The sequence below is a fragment of the Lissotriton vulgaris genome, chromosome 5 (genome assembly GCF_964263255.1).
Source record: "Lissotriton vulgaris chromosome 5, aLisVul1.2, whole genome shotgun sequence".
Taxonomy (NCBI): domain Eukaryota; kingdom Metazoa; phylum Chordata; class Amphibia; order Caudata; family Salamandridae; genus Lissotriton; species Lissotriton vulgaris.
In genome coordinates this window covers 1,246,244,881-1,246,268,592 of record NC_141693.1, presented here as the reverse complement: position 1 = coordinate 1,246,268,592, position 23,712 = coordinate 1,246,244,881, and the positions used below count along the sequence as shown (strand labels likewise).

Sequence of the window (23,712 nt, the reverse complement as noted above, 5' to 3'; positions counted from 1 at the left end):
TGGGGTCCCTGCCTCAATGCCAGTATGCAAAAGTTCATGTGACAACAGTTTCTCTAATATCATCAGCATCAAAAGATCATTTGAAGTCACTTCTTTGGATGTTGCTTGCTGTGGTGACATCAACGGTTGACCAGTGGGATGAAGTCACTTCCACTACCCTTGGCATTTTGGTGAATTGATATCCATGAAGCTTGAGTGCAATCCCCATTGTCTCTATGTAGAGCTGCCTCTCACTGGCTTAAGACAAATATGGAAATATGTTACTAGCTCTTGCTCATAATAACAGATATGATCACTGTTGCACACACACTGTTTCACAAAAACTGAAAGGAGGCACACAGCGTGGTATACTGACCAGTCTTGCAGGAGCTATTGATGCTTATGTTCTTGTGTCTATTGACAGGAGTTGTGTTCAAGCCGGCAGAGTTCCCAGAGCGTGATTTCTCCGAAGCACCTAAGTTCACTCAGGCCTTGAGCAACAGGACAACCACAACAGGCTACAGCACAAAGCTGTTTTGTGCAGTTCGTGGGACCCCTAAGGTAGGGCGAATTGCACTGCATTAAAACTTGATGGCACTGTTTTTTTCACAAGTGAGTTTCATGCATTGGCAACAGATTGTTTATTACCTAGTGTACAAGGTGTTCAATCATGTTGCTCTGCCTTATTGTGTAATGCATCTGAACCTTGTCACACAGACAGTTGGTCAAAACACAATTATTTTACTAATTTAAATTGAATTCAATCACTGCCATGAAAGATAACTTTTGAAATACCTCATTAAGATGTATATCTTCAATATACAGCAACAATGTAATAATCATACTCCATTGCTAGGAAGTGAGAGTTGCATCAAAATGGTCACATTGATGACAGCAATGATTTGGCTTTCGCATATTGTTTAAATGACTCTTGGCAATTTGAACAGGGGAGTACAATACACTTTGCGCAAACTTGTGAAGGCGGTTTGGTTCCCGGCAAGGGGGACTTATATTTTGTTATGCTACTATATCAAGGTCAACAATATAAAACTAAAAATAATCTCATTCACTACTGAACTAAGACTACATTATCTAGGTTAGTTAATAGTTACGAGAGTTAGCTCCTCATCTACTTAACTTGATGATGTAGTGATGGCCGCTATTGTGGTACTATATTTTTGTCATACAATATATCGCAAGTTTTGCAGTAATTTTCCACCTCATTATTTTTCATAGAAGAAAACTTAGACATAGGAACTTGAAGACCAATCATGGGTCTTTGCGAGGAGAACCCCCCATTAACCCTGGTTTGTTCTGTTTTGGAAGTGAGGTACCATTTCTATGACAAGACCTAGGGGAATACTCTGTGGTAGAAATAATTAACTTTCCCTCCCAGAAATGTGAAGAAAATGTATGATTTTCGACAACGTTTGAGGTTTTCAGGGTATTGTAGGTAAGAAATGATTGTGAGATCCATGCAAGGCACACCACTCTTGAGTCTCCTGGTTGTCTAGTTTTCAAAATGGTTGAGTTTTGTTGTTTTTCTATATGGCATAGCACGGGCCAGAATTGCGCAACCATTCACCATGGCAAGTAAGAGATTTAGATTTACTCCCACTCTGCCAGTCCATATTTTAAAACTATGACCAAAAATCGTGACATTTTCCCTTACTTGCAATGGGAATGGGACTCTTTGCCCCAGGTGGGCAGAAAGACTGTTGGGTTTTTAGGGCTGGAGGAATGGCCTAATACCAGGGTGGGCAACCCACCCACCATCTTTTATTCTGCAACAATAAAATATATCCATGGTGTCTAGTGGGCTTAATTTCCCCCAGGGGAAAGATTCGAAGTATAGCCCCGTGGGAGGGGACAACTCTTGGGTGAGTTCTGGTGACCAAGGCAGGCGGCCATCACACCTTCTTTTTTTGCAACCATATTTTCCTTGGTGGTCCAATGGACTTCCAATTGCCATTCTGCACCTGAAGGTCAGATTGTGGTGAACACCTCATCAACACCCTGGGGGGGAGGAAAGACTAATTGGGGGATCACAGGCCCATGCCACTAAGGGCTATTTCCTCACCAAAAATGCTACCAGGAACAAATCTGTGGTGTCTAGTGGGCTTTCTGCTCTCCTGTGGGAGGGGTCAGATTGGGGTGAGCACCCTATCTGCCCCATGGGGGCAGAAAAACTAATTGGGCTGTGGGGTGGGAGGGAGCACAGGCCCAGGGTGATGTCCTTCCCTACAATCTTTATCCCTGGTGACCAGTGGAAGGATACCTGCTTAGGGTTTGCCCTCCTCTGGCAATACCCATGCTGGGATCTAGTAGGGAGTGACATATCTGGAAAGGAAAGATACCCTCTTTTCCAACAATACCTTCCCCATGCAAATCGGTGCTCAATGGGCTGAGATATGCCCCTTAGCACTGATTTAGTGAAAGTAAAATGAGCTGATTGAATAATTTTGCTTTCAGTGGAAATTACATCAGTGCGCCAAATGATGGTTGCTAGCCGACGCCCACACTAAAAGGGTTAAGCCTGTCTAGTCTGTGCCATAGTTCAGCCAAGGTTTAAATTACTGAAACCTTTATTAGACCTAACAAGAATAGTGGCATTATTACGCTTGGTGGACTAGAATCAACCCAAACTAATAATCCACTTTCTCACACTGGACAAATGTAAAATGTAGGTTTAAAGGGTGCGAGGGCAAAGCTATCATTAGTCGAGCATGTGCAGTGGCACCAGGTCTGAGGGGTTTAAGGGCTTAATGCAACCCCATTAGAGTTGTTTATGACTATGTAACCAGAAGGCAAGGCGGCAGATCAGCCATCTTTGCATTATACCCCTAGGCAATCTTGCTACAACACGGCAAACACACCTGACAGAGGGTTCATATCTCCACTTTTTGAGTAAACTAATAGGGATAACATGAATCACACTTATTTTACGAGCTGATTGATATTCCATTTCAGCCCATACAAAATCTCGTCTTCATCAAAGACTCAGCCTGATGCTTATAATCTCCCTCTTTAAGAAAGCCAAAAAAAGCAGATTGAGCTCTTAGTAAAAATAGTACTTTTTTGTTAGTTGATGTAGGATTTGGAGAAGAAAGTCAAGTCAGTGCCACAATAAAGATGACTATCCCCCCTACTTAGTAGCCCTCATCTGCCTGTCATCCTCAATCTGTATCACGGATGAAGGTATCTGCACTCTCAGTCACTGAATGTGTCAGCGTCTACATCTTTGATCAAGAAATGCCTTTTAGCCTTCGGTGACCTTCTTTAGTGAATAGCCTTAAAACAATGTGTTGTCCACTGTATTTGACTATATTCTGTTATGAATTTGTATGGCAATGGCCTGCAATAATCAAAAGTGAGCAATAAAACATAAACACATTTGGAATATAACAATGCCATGTTAAATTAACATGAATTGACACATTCACAAAAGACTTCATGAGAAGGGGAAGCAGTGCTACATGAGTTTTATATACTCTTACATTCCTTTTTCAATCCACTACGAAATATCCAACACCCTCTTAGTAAAAGTGTAAAGAGGGCACCATCCTTTTTATTTGTATTAATTGTACCTAGATAATACCTAAATATTCACAATATATTCCCTTTTTACATGTTTTGAGGCTAATTCACAAATGCATGTAAAAGATTACCAAAGCAGTTCTACTTTCTTCTTCCAAATTGCCCTTTTGAATAGGTCCCACCTTCTCTATAACATATGATATTGTCTATATAACTTGCAGCCACATATTATTTTTATCAGTCAATTACCAGTACTTTTATGACATTTCAATTCTGCACTCCTCTAATTGAACTTATTTACAGATTTTAAAAAAATGCTGGCAATTACTTAAAACAATACATTTTTTTCAGCCCAAAATTATTTGGATGAAGAATCAGATGGAGATCAGAGAAGACCCTAAGTACAGAGCTCTCACCAACCAGGGTGTGTGCTCCCTGGAGATTCGCAAGCCCTGCCCCTTTGATGGGGGCGTGTACTCCTGCAAAGCTGTCAATGACCTTGGAGAAGCTATTGTGGACTGCAGACTTGATGTGAAAGGTAGGTGATGAATGCAAATATTGCTTGCATGTGTAGAATAAGCAACTGCTCATGAGTTTTTCATTGTTGCTGCTTGGCCAGATTTAAATTAACACTTTCTACCCCAGCTTTTCAACCATGGCATTATTTTCATACTGAGCACACAGCCTCAATGTGTGAAAGTGTACAGCAAGAATGGCTGTGACAGGAGCAACAAGCATTGGCAAGCTCAGGCAGCTGGATAAATAAACAAAATGATCACATCTGTGTGGATGGCAATCACGTTTTTGTGGTAGCACACAACTCCTTCCAAATCAAAATATGTACACTTGGCTCCCAACATGTGGACAGAGCTAAAGCCCTACTCCTAATAATACTCACATAATTGTCTGGCAACAAATGTGCTTCCAAGCTAGACCATAAAAAGTGATTAACATACAGTCCCTTCTGAGCACCTGGGAGAGAGAAAGCACAGCAGCAGACATGGAATTGCCTGATATGGTGCAATGTGTGAAGTGGATAATGAGGCATGCTTGAAGCAGTGACACATGAGGTAAATCATCATTGACCATAACTAGCCTGAGTCAAGCGGCAAGAGATAACTCACCTTGGACTTGTTACATGAGCAGACCTCTGAAGTGGGTATGTTATGGCGAACATGGCACAAACTATACAGAGGTGACAAGAGCTCCAATGACAAACATGAAAGGACATCTTCCTGATGAGATATCCGACCATACAGTAGACAAATCCAGATACACTAAATGAGGGGAGGCATAGAACAAAAACACAAGCAATGGAGACCTAGTGGAAGTCCAGCTACTATGGTGGACTACCTAGTTCTAAAAGCGTGTAAGATCAGTTTCAAATAAGGAGTCTCTGGCATTGACGATCTTAGCCCTGTATCCAAACTGCTTTACCAATGGAAGGGGACTGGACGCACTATAAGTTGGCAACTACACCAATTCCTAAACTTACCTCAGATTCTGGATTCCTTTTACACAGAAATGTGCCCAAAACACGAGGCACCTAGAGACACATGTTGGCAAGTTTCAGATGACAACAGGGGCAGTGCCTTTATTTTGCTTCACTTTTATAAAGCATTGGTAAACATTCGATAATTCTTGATCACGTGTCTAATGCAGGTGTGGGGGATTTATACTTTGCTGGAGCTTCTCATTTCTAGCAAACTGCACCCAGCATTTTGCCGTGCCATAAAACATGTGTGTGGAAAGGAACCTATCTGACTTGGTTGCCTAGATTTCCTCTTTGATCCTACCACTCTTAATTGTATATGTTGCACCTCTGTGTACATTAATTAGGAGATACAATCACCAATTCTTTATGTATTTATTTATGCTCAAATCTTACTTTACATTTGAACGCCTCTAATTAAATTGTAGGTACCATGGATAGAATTGGGTTGTCTTTAAATGAGACAATGATAAATGCTGTTTCTTCTCTGCAAGTGTTTTCAAACACTGCTGGGCTAAAAGTTTATTTGCTTTGTAAATAAAGACGTTTTGATGGTCCCTCAGTGTTGTATGGTCTAGATCAGTGGCCAAACGTTTTGGGTACAGGCTGCTTTAATTGCAATTTCTGTCCCTGCAGAGCTTTGAAGACAGGCAAATCTCACTTTTCGAAAACAGTGAACAAGTTGTTTTGTGTAAAATAACTCTCTTGTTTTCTGGTGAAAATCGATCTATTTTTGCATGAGACTAGATACCAGGAAGCCTTCATTGGTGGTAGTGTTCCTTTTTAAATGAATAACCATATCAAAAAATGTGCCTGTAGCCGATTAATAGGAATCCGGGGAGATGCATTATTGTCATTGTTAGCTTCCTGAGAACCACTTCTCACCTGCTGTCTCATAGTGAAAATGTACTAAAATCCCTGTAATCTTAATGGAAGTATCTAAAGGTACCTTTAAGGTAGGCTGATATGAGCAGCATGCAGCTTGTTCCCAGGGTAAATGCAAACTGATAGATCAAACTCACCAGAGACCTCATGTGCTCCCTTTATCAGGGAGGTTGTTATTGTTGTCAGGTCAGTTCGTCTGCTGTAGTGTGTCCCTTTCCTGTGATTGAGACAGGGCTGAGGAAAAAGCACTGAAAGGTGTGAGAAATGTAGGTATGACAAATTCACATTGAAATACGTGTAGGTGATTGTTTAACGACAAATACATATTTAAGTGACACTGTGTGTATATTTGACAGCTTCATTTGTCTTTGTGTGCAATTTTTTATCTAATGCAGATTGTTTATATCTTTAGATTTTTGCTTATACCTAATTTAGGTTTTATTTTAAAAAAGGACAGCCAATTTAAAAATCCTACAGATTGATTGTCTGAATTATGCTACCTAAAAACAAAAAAAACTATAATGTATAATAATCAGCCATTCAGTTATCCTAACAATTTTATATGAATAGTATTAAAAATACATTGTTATTGAAGAACTTCTCATAAGTTTTGCTTCAAACAAGCCCTGTATGATGACACCCAGATGCCTGGCCTCTCAGCTAATTCTTGCAGAAGCCTCAGTTGACTCTCTGCTGGTCAATATTGCTTCTCTGAGATCTTTTTCACGCCTGTATCTGTGACTGATGTCTTGATTTATTGAGGAAATGGTCCATTAAGGTGCTGTCAGTTAGATGCATGCAGTGTCATGGCCACGTAGGATATATCTTTTCTACTGCCCAATCCTGTGCATTTTTTGTTGTTCATGTTTTCAATCTATTTACAACTGAAATTACCCGATATTGTCAGGGTGTGATGTCTCTGTTTTACCCAATGATCACGGGTGTCTTGAAACTTTCATTAGGATAGAATCATGTGGACACACTGCTTGCACCTCATGCTCTCACTGGGGTGTTGTGAGGCATAAGGAAGAGATGGGAGGCATGGGATTAGGGTCCTCACCCGAATGAAAATTCTGCAGATCGGGTTAAAAGTCAAGTAAATTGTTAATTGTTGATTAATTAAAATCATACAATTTAAATCATAAAACAGGCTCAAATACAATAAATTGAAAAAGGCGGACAAAGAATTGTGAAACCTAATATCTAAAGAATAACATACTATAATCTAAATTTTGCAGCACCAATTTTGCTTAAAGACATTAACCACAGGCCAAAAGTTATCAATTTAGACTCCAAAAGGGAGCGATTCTTCTTTATTTATAAGGACCAGAAACAGGAATTTGAGTACATTTGAAATAATTTGGGTATGTGCACCAATTAACGCATACTTTGATACATCAATGGCAACCTTCATCAAAGTATTGAATGCAGGATACTTCCAATTAAGGAATGTGGTAAATAGATACAAATGTGTATCCACAAGACCACAAATTATAGTTTGGCAACACAATGTTGAAATCAATTTTATTTTAGAACAGAAAAGTGTGACTTAATAGATCACCATTAAAGCGGCCAGCTGTTGGTGGGTGCATGGAATTGTGGATGCTTTAACACTTTAAATGAAAGTGGCAGCACAACAAAAAGCCTGTCCAACGTTGAAATGAAGATGGTGAAAAGTGCCTCCTCCCTCTGAGCAGGCAGGGTCTGGAAAGGCCGTGGTTGTCTGTAATGTTTCCATTTGTTTAACCAGGATCCAATCCAAAGGAACAGATGCTGCAATCATTCAACTTAGGAAAATGAATGCGACAAAACGTTCTCATTTTAGAATTCGTTTTGTTCGTCTGTTTATGAACCAGAGAACCCAAAAATATGCAGAAGCAACACCGATCCTGCCAACAGAGTAATGCAATTCCTAAAACTTATCATTGCCATTGGCAGGGGCGCCCAGTCTGCTGCTCTGCATCTGAAAGCACAGGAGGCAGAAAGATGGGCTGGCTAAAACCTGTTTCATCTCCTAAAAGCAAATTTCTCTTTTCTTGCAGTGCCGCAATAAGGATCCCTAGGTGGAACTGGTGTGGAAGCAAAGAGCATGGTAAGTTTTATCATGGTGTATTTGTGAGAATTCGGCAAACCCCTCCAATGTCCTTACTGTGCCAGACATGGCAATATTGCACTGGAAAGAAAGTTGTTTGAAGGACAATTTATGGATGCCTAATGCTGCTTTGAAGGGAGCTCAGGGGCCTGGTGCACAGACATCATAAGAGTTCGGACGAAACGTTCACAATCAAACATGGCATTATTTTTATTTATGTATTTATCTCTGTGATTCCAGCCCGGAGCACTGCAGCCGGTGAGTGGCTTTCAAACTGTGCCTATCAGTTCTGCGATGTTTGAGCCTTAAAAAGCTGCTCCATTTATTTTCCACAACGGATGTTGAAACAATGAAAAAAAACATAACTTGCAATATTAAGCGTTTAAAAAAAATTGAATCCATAGGAATAATTGGTGATTTCTAAATTGATTTCTTAGTTTTTCTTAGCATACATGAAAGGAACACTTGGATGTTGTATATGATTCGAGAAAACTCACAGATAAAACTAAAGGTTAAAGTGAAGTATGGTTAACTGTTGGTTAAAGTACCTCAACATATGTTCTGGGAACCTGAAACCATAAATCATAAACAGCCATGCAAATTATAACTTACACACAGATGTAATGCTCAGGGCCTCCAAGTATTAAAAGTGAAATACTACTAAAGCGGCCTGTTTGCCGTTTTTTACTGATGGTTACAAATAAATACTGACAGAAAATCATTTACTTTCCTGTCTGTATTTATTTTTAAATGTGGATAAAAACGTATATTAAGTTGTTTTTGTTCAGTTATTCTAAATGCTGTCAGTCATGACTGCCAGGTCAATTGCTGGTGGATTAACAGGTAAAAGGGTTAAAAAAAACATTTTAGTAATGAGGCTTAAACAGCCCCCTGGAGGCCTATGTTAATTTTTATGGAGAGGAGCCCCCTCCCCAGGCCTCAATGGTACCGGGGAGCCCACCCTTGGGGCCAAAGTTTAACTAAAATGGAAGGGGCCCGCAGCCCTCTTCCCCGAGCCAGAAAAGGCTTCAGCTAGCACACCACCAGGGCTGATTCCTTTAAGGGTGGGGGGTCACATGGCCTACCTCCCTGAGCCATTAATGTCCCTGGGAACCCCATCCCTCAGGACGAGCTCACAGGCAATGTCCCAGGGTGTCCATCCCCAGGACATAGCAGCTTCCCTACCTGCAGCAGCACGGGCAGGAAAGCTGCGTTCGCTTTCGCTCAGTGGGAGGATTTTTATGTCTCCCGCCAAGCAGGAACAAAGAGCAAGTCCACTCCCAGCTGGTGGGAGTTTCAGAATTTATCCTGCCTGCTACGAGGGGATCTTAGATCTGTTTCCCTTCCCGCAATGTGGGGTTGGCTGTATTGGGGGGGGTGCTGGCTGCAGGTCCTGGCTGCAGATAAGGCCCTGCAACCAACCCCCGCTGCGCTCATCAATGATGTAATTTGAGATGCCATCACTTGTATACTCGTATTCTTGTGCATCCCTAGTGTGCCACTCAATGAACAGAATAATAGACAAGCAATCTAATTAGGTTTGTTTTCTGTTAAAAATGCTGTATGGTGATTCGCATGTGCAGGTCCTTGCTTTTTATTTACTTGTGTTTGCTCTCCTTTGCTTCCGTTAGATTGAATCCATCGTGAATACAAGCGGATGCTTCAAGGCATCAACAAACAAACCAGCAGGTCTATGCTGTGCATCACCTCCATTTACAGAAGCAATTCACAATGACATTGTTCATATATTTATTGTGTTTTAGCATCAATTCTCAGGTCGGCACGAGGGTATGCCGTCAGCTACATTTCACAGTGCCTGAACTTTGCTGGAGCAATCGATGTTGCTCATTAGTACATTTCAACAATTGAATAAATGAGTGTCTGATGCAACTCAAAGATCTCCTTTTTACTTCTGAATTGTTCATTGAGAAATCGTATGTCCTACTGGTCTTACATGTGTGATTGAACCATGAAAGCCGGGCCTGGAAATATTTGTTGTTCAGTTCCTTAATGACTGTAAAACAGACATGTATATTGATAAGGCGCTTGTGGGTAAAAACGACTCATATTAAGGATTGGGTCGGTGTGTGTTGCCACTCTACCTAAGAGCCTGAGCTCATCGTTTACTGTTGATGTTGTGTGCCACTGAATTTGTGCTCACTGCTTCTTCCTATGTATCAGCACATGTTCGTCTTTTCTTTTCCAACTTTGATTGTACTTGACTGTGTTAGTTTCCCCAATAAGCCTCAATTACATTATCGAATGACTGTTTTATCTCCTTGTCTAGAATCAACTCACTATATAGTTTGAATTTAATTTTTATTTGCAAAGGCTCATGTTTATGCTACATGCTTCCTAGGGTCCTCCTTCACTGGGTCAACTTTTTATGTTACCTGGTGCGTTCAATTCTTCCCAAGTTTTCTTCTTTATATACTTAAGTCCAGGGTTCAGGTTTAGACAACAAGAAAAGCGTACTTCCTTGTAATTCAGAAATATTTGGATTACTTTCTGCTAATAGTGATTATGGCACCAGAGTATTCTAGACAACATATTGTCTGACAGAAATAGATTGTCCTAAATATAGTTCACAAACATTGCCTCATTGGATTTCATAGGAAAAAATCTATACCCAATTGGTGAATTTTTCTTAACTATGTTTAGGACACCATTTTCTGGTCGGCTTTATTTTTCATAATGATATTCTAATATTCACCTTACATGATGCTACTGTTAATACAATCTCTTTTCACACATAATGTCTGACAGTTACCCTCTCACTAATATGATAGGAAATGTATATCAGACTACGGGGGCATTTAAACAATGGCGGATAGTCCTGCAGACAATCACAGCAGCAAATGTTTGGCCCCTGCCCACCCTGCAGAGGAACACCTTCTAAATTCTGAGATTCCCAACCGCTTGAAGGGGATATATATCAGAATTTTGGATACAGAAATAGCTTCTAAAAGAAATATTGTTCCAAAATTATAATTTAGATAAATAATGTCCGTTTAGGTGTAGATTTTTTTTTTGTTGCAGAATTAAATTCCTCACAGGATCAATCTGGACAATATACACCAGCATCCAATAATCCTCTAAGTATTTTCTTAAATCACCCATAGAGGACACTATTCACTACATGAAGTATCTTTGTACTAAGACAACATTCCTTCCTTATCACCGAAAGGAAATCCTTACTACTCCATTGCACAGTGAGAGGCTGTTTGATCAACTATCTACACCAATATACTCCAGCCAAAACAAGTGAATGACGTGTGTCCGCTATTTCTCTTCCGAACACAAAATGATTGACATAGGTTTCACAACTAAAGGGTTTTCTTTGTCAAGATTTACATTTATTATCAAAGATTTGTTCTTAGCCTGTTGAAAATTACAGATACCAGTGATTACGGCTTGGCTGCTAAGTGTGTTAAGATAGGAGTTATATGGCAGAGTGCCTATTGAGGTTGTAGTTTGATGATCCAGATGTAAATAATGGTTAAGAGAATGAAGCTGGCTATTGCTTAAGTGGAAAAGAAAAATGTGGGACGAGTGACCAAAGGCAAGTGGGCAGTGCAAAGGTTGCATAATCACATTCAGGTATTCTGTGGTGGAGAGATAATTACGGAAAACCATAAAAGAGATTTGTGACAGTGAGGCAGAGACAATTATTTTAGGGAAACTTCCAGGCTTTGTCTGCTGCGTGATGCATTAATTAGCTTCATTGTAGTAATTCCCTTAAGGGAATCAGGCACAAGTTGATCATGACTTCCATTGAAAGGAGAGCTGCACTCAGAAAACGAGGAGGTGGAAATATTGGTGAAAATAATGGTGGTCTGCTCCTTCTAATAGTTGTGAAGTACTTGAGGAAAGGTGGAAGAATTTCATACAGCACCAGAGTCACAAAGCTCAGCCTTTTGCGGTAACACACTTTGTCATTCTATTTGCCTTATGGGATAAAGTTGGTGTTTACGTAGGTATTCAGGATGACGATTTTCATTGAAAACAGTATAAATGGTTCACGTAATGGATACTAGTTCAATACTCATAAAATTAGTTTTTTCAAGTTTCCTCAGTTAAGATTGTCTTATGAAATGTATCATAGAAAAGAAAATCCACTGGAAATTTGCATAAAATAGTAGGCTGTCTAAAATACACCTCATGAAATCTAGACCAGTGGCTGTTAACCTTCTGACTTCTTTGGATCCCCAATTAATCTTTACTGGAACCCCGGTACCACAAAGGAACCCACATTGGAATCCTGCAACACCCCACTGAGTAATTACTAGAAACCAGGGACCCCAGTCTAAGCATGTTCAATGATTCGAACAGCAAAACATTACGCTCAGAATACAGAGCATTTGTCAAGCAAATACACAAAAACTATAAATATTTAATATATTTCACAATACAAAGATAACACAAAGCTACATTTTTAAAGGAATATTGATGCTTTTCTAAATTCAATTGAGGTCACTCATCATTCATACTATATCCTGTTTGATGCACTACACTGCTTTCAGAAATCAAACTGAGGATACTGACTTCATTTTTATCATACATTTTAAAATTCCTTGACATTTACAGAACATTAAAAAATGTTCAATTTGACATTTTGCTTCTTTATTTGTATACTCTGTATTAACCTGTTATCATTTAATTTTCTAAGCAGTAGTGGACCCCTGTGTAGGCATTGCGACCTCCAGGAGTCCCCAGACCGCAGGTTAAGACCCACTGCTTTAGAGCATAGCAACCATATTCCAATGGGATTAGGGCAATATGCCTACAAAGAGAGGAACCATTTTCATTTAGAGGTCATTTAGATCAGCGGCAGGAGATGGCAAGTGTATACGACCCAAATGTATGCATATGCTTTCCATCATTTGTTTTACTTGGGGAGACCAATCTTCTGGTTTGCAGAAATGATCCCAGCAAAATGGAAGACATTGAACTGGCAGGAAGTAGGAAGGTTCCTGGTTGAGTTATTGACTTCTCGAACTCATTAATGCAATGAGGACCATTGCAACACTCCATGGTGCAAATATATTGAGTGTTTCACGTTTGGCAAGATGTGGATATATAGTTATGAACTCCATTTGCATTCTGATGGTGCCCTGGCCTGGGAACTGAAGAACGGTAGGAGGCAGGCATTCAGAAAGCAAGTCCTGGTTCTCCACTACTTACAGCAAGCCAGCGTTCTGTGAATTAATTTCTGAGTGGTTTGCTTTTTGTTTGTGCAAATAAACAGATATGTGGAACTGCATCTCACCTGATAAGGTCACAGATATGAGAACCTCAGCAGGTGGAATCTCGGGAGGGTGCCACCTATGATTTATAGAGTATTTGTATTTTGAATCTAGAGGGAAGTCTTGGTTTTCTGGGATACTTTCACTGTTTGGTTTGGCTCTTGCACTGTTGTGATTGTGGCACTTTTCTGTAAGTGAATAAAACTGCTCTTGTGCCAAGATCTTGAGTACCGTGTGCTTTTTCAAAATGAAATAAACTAGAATGCCCCTAACCAGCTCCATGACAGATCACCACTGATGAGGCTGGTCTAGCTCCACGGTACACTAACATGTCTGGCAGGTAAAGACAAACGGTGGCAAGTAAGTCATTTCAGCAAAAGAGATCATCAACATGTGATGTGGCTGCGCGACAGAGCACACAATAGATGCGACTAGCGTTAAGACTGGAAGGAAGAAGGTTTTTGAATCAGTAAGAGGGTGCACTGCCTGTTCATACGCATACAGTTTCAAGTAACATGAATTTTCAGGTGCTATTCGGCGAGTGGACAAACCCAAACCACTCCTGTGAGTAAAGAACTACTCCTATCAAGTAAAACGATTTGCCGAAGCACTCTGTAAAGTAACGACGTTTGTACAATGACAAAATACAAGCACATTCAAGAACACCAATTTGACAGAAGTGAACAAAGTTCCACAAGATGATTAAATCTTGGAGTCTTTAATGAAGATTACAGCCAGCCGACACGTGTTTCATCGCCTTCGCGATTCCTCAGGGCTGAAACAAACAAATAAGTAGCATATAGCATATTCTTTGAACAGATACATTTCCATACCAGACCATGCTGTCTGGTCATTATAGACATACAGTAAATGCTTCCTCCAGCAGTGAACATACAGTGATTTGTTCAGGCTCGTTTTGCTAGTGCCACCACAACACATCCGTGTCGAATAGGGTGTCTATAGTCGATGTTCTATGAAGACGTGAGTATACGTGATAGTGATTGTGATGGATTTGTGTGGGAGGAAATAATTGCTCAATGTGTGTGTTCAACGATCCCCAACGACACATAGTGACAAAATCCTGCTTCGCAGCGAGAGTGTCCTAACCGTGTGCGGCTCTTACATCCTTCATGCCAAACTTGTGATATAGTGCAAAAAATCGTGTCATTGAGAGGACATACCTAGATGGCCGTGTCAACATCGGAAGGTCTGTGACATTGTAGAGAAAAAAAAGATAAAATCGGAAAAATCTCATCACTAACCGCACTTGAGTGATATTTGGGCAAGATATCACCACAATGAGACTGTCCGAAAATAAGTGTACGTCGACTCATCGCTTAGCTGGTGATAATTCCGACCCAGCCGGGCCTTCCACTAGTAGCACTGGTTTAAGTGCGTCCAGAAGCGGTGGAAGTCCTTATATCTGTGACACAATCAGGGTAAAAATATGTCACTTTAGATATGTAGTGTTAAAATCTTCCATTAGGGGAACTGGGCAGGACCTGCCTATGCACAAAATGTCACAAAGATTCTCTCACTAGAGTCCTATTATTATGAAAACATGCGATGGAATTCCCTATCTTTCATTCTTGCCGAGACATTATTGTTAGCTACAAATTCTGTTACATGCGTAGCGTATTATGTATTACCCTATACAAGGTAGATCTATTCAACTTACATATATCTAAAAGGCATACGAGTTTAAGTCGGGCTCGGAAAACACTCGATATCATTCACCAGAATTTCGGAACTTCCGTGATCAGAAAGAGTGCTGTTTGAAGAAAATAATGTTCACGTCAGTAACTACTATGGTTAGTTATAAATAAGTAGGAATAGTCGTCATAAAGTGTTCGCTATCTTACCAATTTCATTTCTTTTGAAAGGAAACCTGATGCGGTTCCAAATAGATTGGGTATCAAGCTACAGAAAAGGAGTAAAAGCGGGATTTAGAAATCTGCTCGTTACTTACGAATCCAAAATCTTAACGTCCACATTCGTATCAGTGCACGTATTTAATCCGCTTACCCGTGTGCGGCGTCTCCGAAGGTAACAGACGAGTGCACCTCTTCCGGGCCCGGTTCCGTGTATGAACACGTGACTGCGTTTCCGCCCACATATAAGCGCGTCGCAAATGTGATGCGTTCCCTCCACTTAGAGTACATTAGAGAGTAACTAGGTCAGCCATGTTTGAGAGGATAATATATATTTATCTACACATGATATATGGGGTTTAATGTTAAGATTGTAATTAATCGTAGAATGAACACTGTGAAATGGAGATATGATTTATGTACATTCGAAGCGAATGTGTTACTGCCGATATGTGATCAGTAAATCGTAATATTATCGTTCGAAGTACTCTAATTGACGCACACAGAATTGAATGTATACCGTCCTACATAGGGAATTCCAATCATTGTGATAGTGAATTCATGCTCCCCAGTGCAACGTGACATTCAGACTCTAATATTGTGTACCATAGTGCACTATGCACCGTGATTTAAAAAAAGGGGGTTACCCTCTATGTGTGGATGGCCCAATCATACTGTGACTGCCTATCACAATACAAAGAGTATATTATCATAATCCATGTTTAGGTTGTTTACATCAGTACTTGTCCGTACGGGAGACTCATCCCAGCGTTAGGAAAGATCTTGATATCAAAACATTTCCACATATATTTCCACATACACAGTTCTGCAATATTACTGTTTCTTATGACCATCATAAATAAATGCAACGTAATAGTGTCTATATTCAGTCACCCAAAAAGTAGCGTTAAGATCTTGGCATAAAACATGTTACTGAAAGAATAATCCCCCACAAAAGGTCATCAACACAGAATATGTGACTTCTAGACAAAAATGATTGGTTTAAAGGATTCTGGAATTGCACAGCTTCAAAGAAGGCAGCATACCACTCTAAACGGACCCTTTAATGGCAGATGTGAAGTGATACATATGTATCCATTTTCAATAGAAAGATAACATAGCTTTAATTAAAATGGCTTTCAAAAACTCTTCTTTTAAAAATTGGAAACAAAGTTATGCTTACAAAGTAAATAAATATTTCAAAACATTCACGAATCACAAGGTTTGTTTTTGTTTTTTTATTTGCATGAAACCACTTGACTTTCGATTAAGGAAAGAAGACGATAAAAGGCACATTTAAAATGCATATAAGATAACATAATAATGATGAAGATCGAGGAAAAGGGTACAAGAAGAGGCGAGGAGGAAACAAATAAAAAAGAGTTAATTCTACTGCTCCTCTGTACTGAATGAGGTTGAATGACCTATGAAGTCTTATGTCTCTTAATGTTTTATCTTTACTTTCCTGCGGGGTTTGATCTCTACTTGCTTTGATTGTCCCTGCTAGAGGATTATCTCTACCTAGAGCGGCACGCTGTTCCTGATTCTTAGTGATAGTGGCCCCAAACTGCAATCTACCTCCAAGGGCCCTGGTGAAGTTATAGTGGGATGTGCTAAGGCTTTTTTTGCCAGTATTTCTTTTGTGCTGTGGTTGCTGAGCAGGATTAGCCGCTGAGGCCGATATTTCAGCTTCATATGTCATTATGTTGCCAGTCGTGGCCTGACCATGTTTTCCACATACTTAAGCAAGTCATAACCACGTATCGGTGCAAATCTCAGTAAGCAATTTACTGTGGAATAGGTTCTCTTTGTGGTTCTCAAAATGTGTAAGGTCGAACCGGGACGTGGTACGATAGTGATTCCTAGGTAATGAAACTGATTCATTTTCTCCAGGGGAATCCCCTGCGTAATTTGTCTTACAGCTTGCAAAGTTTGTGGACCCCAGGACATGATTTCAGATTTTATTTTGTTGATGCCAAGAATCGGTGCTGAATGTGGGTTCAGTAGCTTCCGCAAGGCATTCACTCTTTTTAACAGTAGCACTGAATCATCACCATTTACATCACTACAGTGTATGGTTACAATTTGAATCACATTGGCCACATACAATTTTTCTCAATCCTAAAAGTGTGTTGCAATATCAAAGAGTATTGAATTTTTTTTTTTTTCTGCTAACAGATTTCGAAGGGTTCGTCTAAGGCTTTGCTAATGGCATTTCCATCCTCCAGTGTGGCAAATCAAGATTGTTCGCTGCACTGGTTGGGAGGAAGAACCCTGGCATGTTCTGAAATTGCCACTACGGTGGCAGAAGTATCTTCAGCAAAGTGGCACCGCAAAAGGAGGAGCTAATTTGAAGAATGATGGTGCAGTTTCCATAACCTAATACACTGGAAATGTATCATATATAAAAGAACGGAATGGCAGGGGAGGGTACATTGTCAGTGCTCACATATCTTGTCTCGCTAACACTCCAGCTTTTCTCCCATAGGTGTTAGAGACGCCTGCACTCATCTTTTGTGACAGTCCTCCATTATGCTTGTTATGGCTTTTGAAGGGACTAACTTTGCCAAGCAAGGTGAAGGATCTGACACCATCTTTGGTTTTTTTCGAGCTGGACCCCGCTAGAGCCAAAGGGAGAGTTGGAGTGTCTCTGCCAGTCGTACCCCTGCCAGCATATACCTAATAAATCTGGTCACTAAGCTGCTGGATCCTTGTTTTTAGGTCTCGCCTACATAGCGTGCAAGCACTGCCTTGGAGTAACCTCTTGGAATCACTCCGGGCTATTGTGGAAACTCGTGCATGAGCTGCACTGTTTCCAATGAACCCTCATGCATGTATGGCGTTTCCCTTGCGGAAACGAGCAGCGGCGCAATCTGTTTGCAATTATCTCGCCCACCGCTGCTCGCTCCCTTAAGGTAAATGCTGCGCGCCGCTTTAACTTTTGCGGCCGCTGGGCCTTGCTTGCCTTTCAGCGCAAATCTTTCTTACCTTCAACCTTCTTTCTCCATTGTCTGCCTCTTCTTTCCTGGGTTGGGTCAAAGTTTTATGGTAACTAATAACCCCCAGTCTCCCCAGAAATTAGCACGGGTGCCCTCCCTGCTTAAGTGGCTACTTTGAGTGTTTTTTTCCCTGTATTTCAGAAGTGATAGAGTGAAGGCACTCATATGCGCTGGGATTTTAAAGTGCAGAAAGATCTCCGCTAGGATTAAAGCCCTGCTTTTAATGGAAGGGTATTAGGGTTATTACCTCTCTATGCAGCCTAAGGCCAGCTTGAATGCAGGCTCATGAGGATGCAGAGATGGGTGGTCTGCCTGACCCCAGGTCGGCCAGGGTCACTTCCTGCCAAACTGTGGTTAGCTTCCTGGGAGACGAGGACACACCACAAAAGAGGTGAGAGGAGACAAGTCGGGATAGTGCTGAAGGTTTGGTATTTGCAAGGATTGCCCCAGCATGGGAAGCGTCTCGCCCGCCCTGCTCCCCACTTGGTCGCCACCTACCCCTTGGCTTTTCCCCCTTTCATCTACCAGGCGCTGGGAAAGATTAAATTGGCCACTGGATTGCAAATCTACTAAACAAACACTGTGGAAGTTTAGAATGACCCAACAGGTTTTAAAGGTCACTCTTTAAAACAATCCCGGCTCACATATTACTCAGAGGCCCTTGATGCACACACAGATCATTCACGGATTAAACACTCAGCCGTGACTGTGCAAATGAGCGGGCAGGGCGGCGCCCCCTCCCCCTCCTCCGATGCACTACCCTTGAACACCACTCCGCACCCATCTCTGCAGTGAAGCTTTAGTTGAAGGGCCATTAACTTTGGCATTCAAAATCCAAAAGACACTGGAATTCACTATTTATCGCTGTAACCCAATAATTATGTCCGAACACATGACGTCACTAACAACGCTATATATGACGCCTCAAATAACATCCTCGAAGCAGCTCTGCAAACTCAAAGTATGGGAATAGAACATGCAGGTACTTGTTGAAAACCTTGGGTTGTGTGTCCTTTTTCCAGGTGTAACCTATACCCAGGGCTTTAAGTGGGATGAAAAAACTGGGGGGGTCTCTCAAAGGGGCGTGGCCAATGTAATGAAGGGCGTGGTTTAAAAACACATCAGCTAAAATTCTTTGCTTAGTATGGTGTGCCGCCTAGGTTGTTTTCACTCTAAACCATGTAGCATAACACATTAATTTGAATCAAACACAGCCATGTCTGACACGGTACACAGACAAAATATCGAGTTTTAAATTTCGATATACAATTATATCGAAGTTTAAATATCGATGGGACATAATATAGAAGGTAAGTAATATCGACAGTCTTAATATCGATATTAGTAATATCGAAGTTTTAAATATCGATGTCAATAATATCGAAGTAAATAATTTCGATGTTACTAATATCGATTTTTAAATAAATTTTGCGTATATTATATTGTATTTATTATGTTTTATTATTTATTTTTAATGTAATTTAAATAAATATTGTCCTTTAGTACTGTAGCGGGTTGTGGGTTTATAGGGGAATAGGGTGGGAAGTAATTTAATTATGTTAAATTAATTATTAATTAGTAGGAATTATTAATTAATTAATTGGAAATTAATTTTGTATTAATTTTAATTAATTGATTAATTGATAAATATGTTCTGTAGCGGGTTATGGGTTTATAGGGGAATAGGGTGGGAAGTAATTTAATTATGTTAAATTAATTATTAATTAGTAGGAATTATTAATTAATGAATTGAGAATTATTTGTAAATAATTTTAATTAATTGATTAATTGATAAATATGTTCTGTAGCGGGTTATGGGTTTATAGGGGAATAGGGTGGGAAGTAATGCAATAATGTTTAAATAATGATTAATTAGTATGAATCATACATTTATTAAAAATAATTGGTAATTATATTTAATTATTTTGGTAATTATTTTTAATTAATTGATAAATATGTTCTGTAGAGGGTTATGGGTTTATAGGGGAATAGGGTGGGAAGTAATTTCATTATGAAGAATTAATTATTAATTAGTAGGAAGCATACATTTATTTTTATTAATTGGTAAATAAATTTAATTAATTGGTAATTAATTTTACATAATTCATTAATTGATAGATGTAATTTATAAGTATGTAATTTAAACCCCTACGCTATCCAACACTTTCCCTACTGTTGCACTCTCTGGAGTTGGAATGGTAATTGTTACCCCTACGCTATCCAACACTTTCCCTACTGTTGCCCTCTCTGGAGTGGGAATAGTAATTTTTAGCCCTACGCTATCCAACACTTTCCCTACTGTTGCACTCTCTGGAGTTGGAATAATAATTGTTACCCCTACGCTATCCAACACTTTCCCTACTGTTGCACTCTCTGGAGTGTGAATAGTAATTTTTACCCCTACGCTAGCCAACACTTTCCCTACTGTTGCACTCTCTGGAGTTGGAATAGTAATTGTTACCCCTACGCTATCCAACACTTTCCCTACTGTTGCACTCTCTGGAGTGGGAATAGTATTTGTTACCCCTACGCTATCCAACACTTTCCCTACTGTTGCACTCTCTGGAATTGGAATAGTAATTGTTACCCCTACGCTATCCAACACTTTCCCTACTGTTGCACTCTCTGGAGTTGGAATAGTAATTTTTAATCCGACGCTATCCAACACTTTCCCTACTGTTGCACTCTCTGGAGTTGGAATAGTAATTGTTACCCCTACGCTATCCAACACTTTCCCTACTGTTGCACTCTCTGGAGTGGAAATAGTAATTTTTACCCCTACGCTATCCAACACTTTCCCTACTGTTGCACTCTCCGGAGTTGGAATAGTAATTGTTATCCCTACGCTATCCAACACTTTCCCTACTGTTGCACTCTCTGGAGTTGGAATAGTAATTTTTAACCCTACGCTATCCAACACTTTCCCTACTGTTGCACTCTCTGGAGTGGGAATAGTAATTGTTACCGCTACGCTATCCAACACTTTCCCTACTGACGCACTCTCTGGAGTGGGAATAGTAATTTTTACTCATACGCTATCTAAAATGTATTTAGCTTTTTTATTAGTATTATGTTGTTATTAATTGTTATTTATGTGAATATTTTATGTAAATAAATGTATTAGTAATTTATTACATTTTTATTTGTTTTTAAGTTATGACAATAATTAATTTAGAGTTATTACTAATGAAAAATATGTTATGTATTATATATTTATTAATAATAATTTGTATTACATTATGTATTAATTTTAAATATTATTGTGCATTTTTAAATATGTTTATTTATTTATAAATATTATTTTGTTAATATTACATTTTTATTATATAAAAAAAACGATATTTTACAAAAAACGATATTTTTGTCATTCTATTTTTTATTTTCGATGTATTTGTACTTACCTTGTTAGGGATAGGATTCCTATATTTTTGACTTCGATATTTTTGTTCCGATATTTTTGTATATCGATATTTGTGTTATCGATATTTTGTCAGACATTCGTCTGACACATACATGGTGAGTTGATTAGGCTATGCCACTTGAACGAGCCAATGATCTTAAAATCAAAATTTGCGTCTTTCAAATTCTAGGTTTTAAAAGACAAATGATAAGACTGCAATTACACACTGGTTTTTCATAACAGAAAGTTGAGTGAAATTTTCGTTTCATTTGAAGAATTCTATTGTTTAATAATATAAATGGCCGGCTGTCAGGAATGACCTGCTCCAAATGAAGTTGATTGAGAGTGATGCTAAAGCCACCCTTTCCTACTAAACCTCACTCTCGCTATGCAGCAAATGACGGACTGAGAGCCAAGAAGAACAAGCATTGGCATAGCCAATAGGTCTCGCATTTGAGAACTTATAAGTGTTTAGCCATGCAACAGTTGATGTTGTTACACCAAGGATATTGTGCTTGATAACTAAACACTTATAAGGTCCCAAAGACGAGAGCTGTTGGCTATGCCAATGCTTGTTTGTGTACTCTCTGTCACTGCTTCCTTCAAATCAGGCCCTGAGTTGTCACGGCTCATGCAACTTTGTGGATACTGTCTAAAGCTTTTCCACTGGAAATTTGCATAAAATAGTAGGCTGTCTAAAATACACCTCATGAAATCTAGACCAGTGGCTGTTAACCTTCTGACTTCTTTGTATCCCCAATTAATCTTTACTGGAACCCCGGTACCACAAAGGAACCCACATTGGAATCCTGCAACACCCCACTGAGTAATTACTAGAAACCAGGGACCCCAGTCTAAGCATGTTCAATGATTCGAACAGCAAAACATTACGCTCAGAATACAGAGCATTTGTCAAGCAAATACACAAAAACTATAAATATTTAATATATTTCACAATACAAAGATAACACAAAGCTACATTTTTAAAGGAATATTGATGCTTTTCTATATTCAATTGAGGTCACTCATCATTCATACTATATCCTGTTTGATGCACTACACTGCTTTCAGAAATCAAACTGAGGATACTGACTTCATTTTTATCATACATTTTAAAATTCCTTGACATTTACAGAACATTAAAAATGTTCAATTTGACATTTTGCTTCTTTATTTGTATACTCTGTATTAACCTGTTATCATTTAATTTTCTAAGCAGTAGTGGACCCCCTGTGTAGGCATTGCGACCTCCAGGAGTCCCCAGACCGCAGGTTAAGACCCACTGCTTTAGAGCATAGCAACCATATTCCAATGGGATTAGGGCAATATGCCTACAAAGAGAGGAACCATTTTCATTTAGAGGTCATTTAGATCAGCGGCAGGAGATGGCAAGTGTATACGACCCAAATGTATGCATATGCTTTCCATCATTTGTTTTACTTGGGGAGACCAATCTTCTGGTTTGCAGAAATGATCCCAGCAAAATGGAAGACATTGAACTGGCAGGAAGTAGGAAGGTTCCTGGTTGAGTTATTGACTTCTCGAACTCATTAATGCAATGAGGACCATTGCAACACTCCATGGTGCAAATATATTGAGTGTTTCACGTTTGGCAAGATGTGGATATATAGTTATGAACTCCATTTGCATTCTGATGGTGCCCTGGCCTGGGAACTGAAGAACGGTAGGAGGCAGGCATTCAGAAAGCAAGTCCTGGTTCTCCACTACTTACAGCAAGCCAGCGTTCTGTGAATTAATTTCTGAGTGGTTTGCTTTTTGTTTGTGCAAATAAACAGATATGTGGAACTGCATCTCACCTGATAAGGTCACAGATATGAGAACCTCAGCAGGTGGAATCTCGGGAGGGTGCCACCTATGATTTATAGAGTATTTGTATTTTGAATCTAGAGGGAAGTCTTGGTTTTCTGGGATACTTTCACTGTTTGGTTTGGCTCTTGCACTGTTGTGATTGTGGCACTTTTCTGTAAGTGAATAAAGCTGCTCTTGTGCCAAGATCTTGAGTACCGTGTGCTTTTTCAAAATGAAATAAACTAGAATGCCCCTAACCAGCTCCGTGACAGATCACCACTGATGAGGCTGGTCTAGCTCCACGGTACACTAACATGTCTGGCAGGTAAAGACAAACGGTGGCAAGTAAGTCATTTCAGCAAAAGAGATCATCAACATGTGATGTGGCTGCGCGACAGAGCA

General features: G+C 39.7%; 1 protein-coding gene across 1 annotated transcript in view; it reads left to right on the top strand.

The window, feature by feature from the left end:
• The window catches only part of MYBPH (myosin binding protein H), a 151,263-nt gene extending 141,388 nt beyond the window's left edge, over positions 1 to 9,875 (top strand). The window contains exons 8-11 of the mRNA XM_086923086.1: positions 404 to 540; positions 3,868 to 4,054; positions 7,936 to 7,985; positions 9,617 to 9,875. Coding sequence (XP_086779212.1) covers positions 404 to 540; positions 3,868 to 4,054; positions 7,936 to 7,946 — 335 coding nt within the window. The 3' untranslated portion in view covers positions 7,947 to 7,985; positions 9,617 to 9,875. The remainder of the gene's footprint in view (positions 1 to 403; positions 541 to 3,867; positions 4,055 to 7,935; positions 7,986 to 9,616) is intronic.
• Positions 9,876 to 23,712: the final 13,837 nt, after the last annotated feature.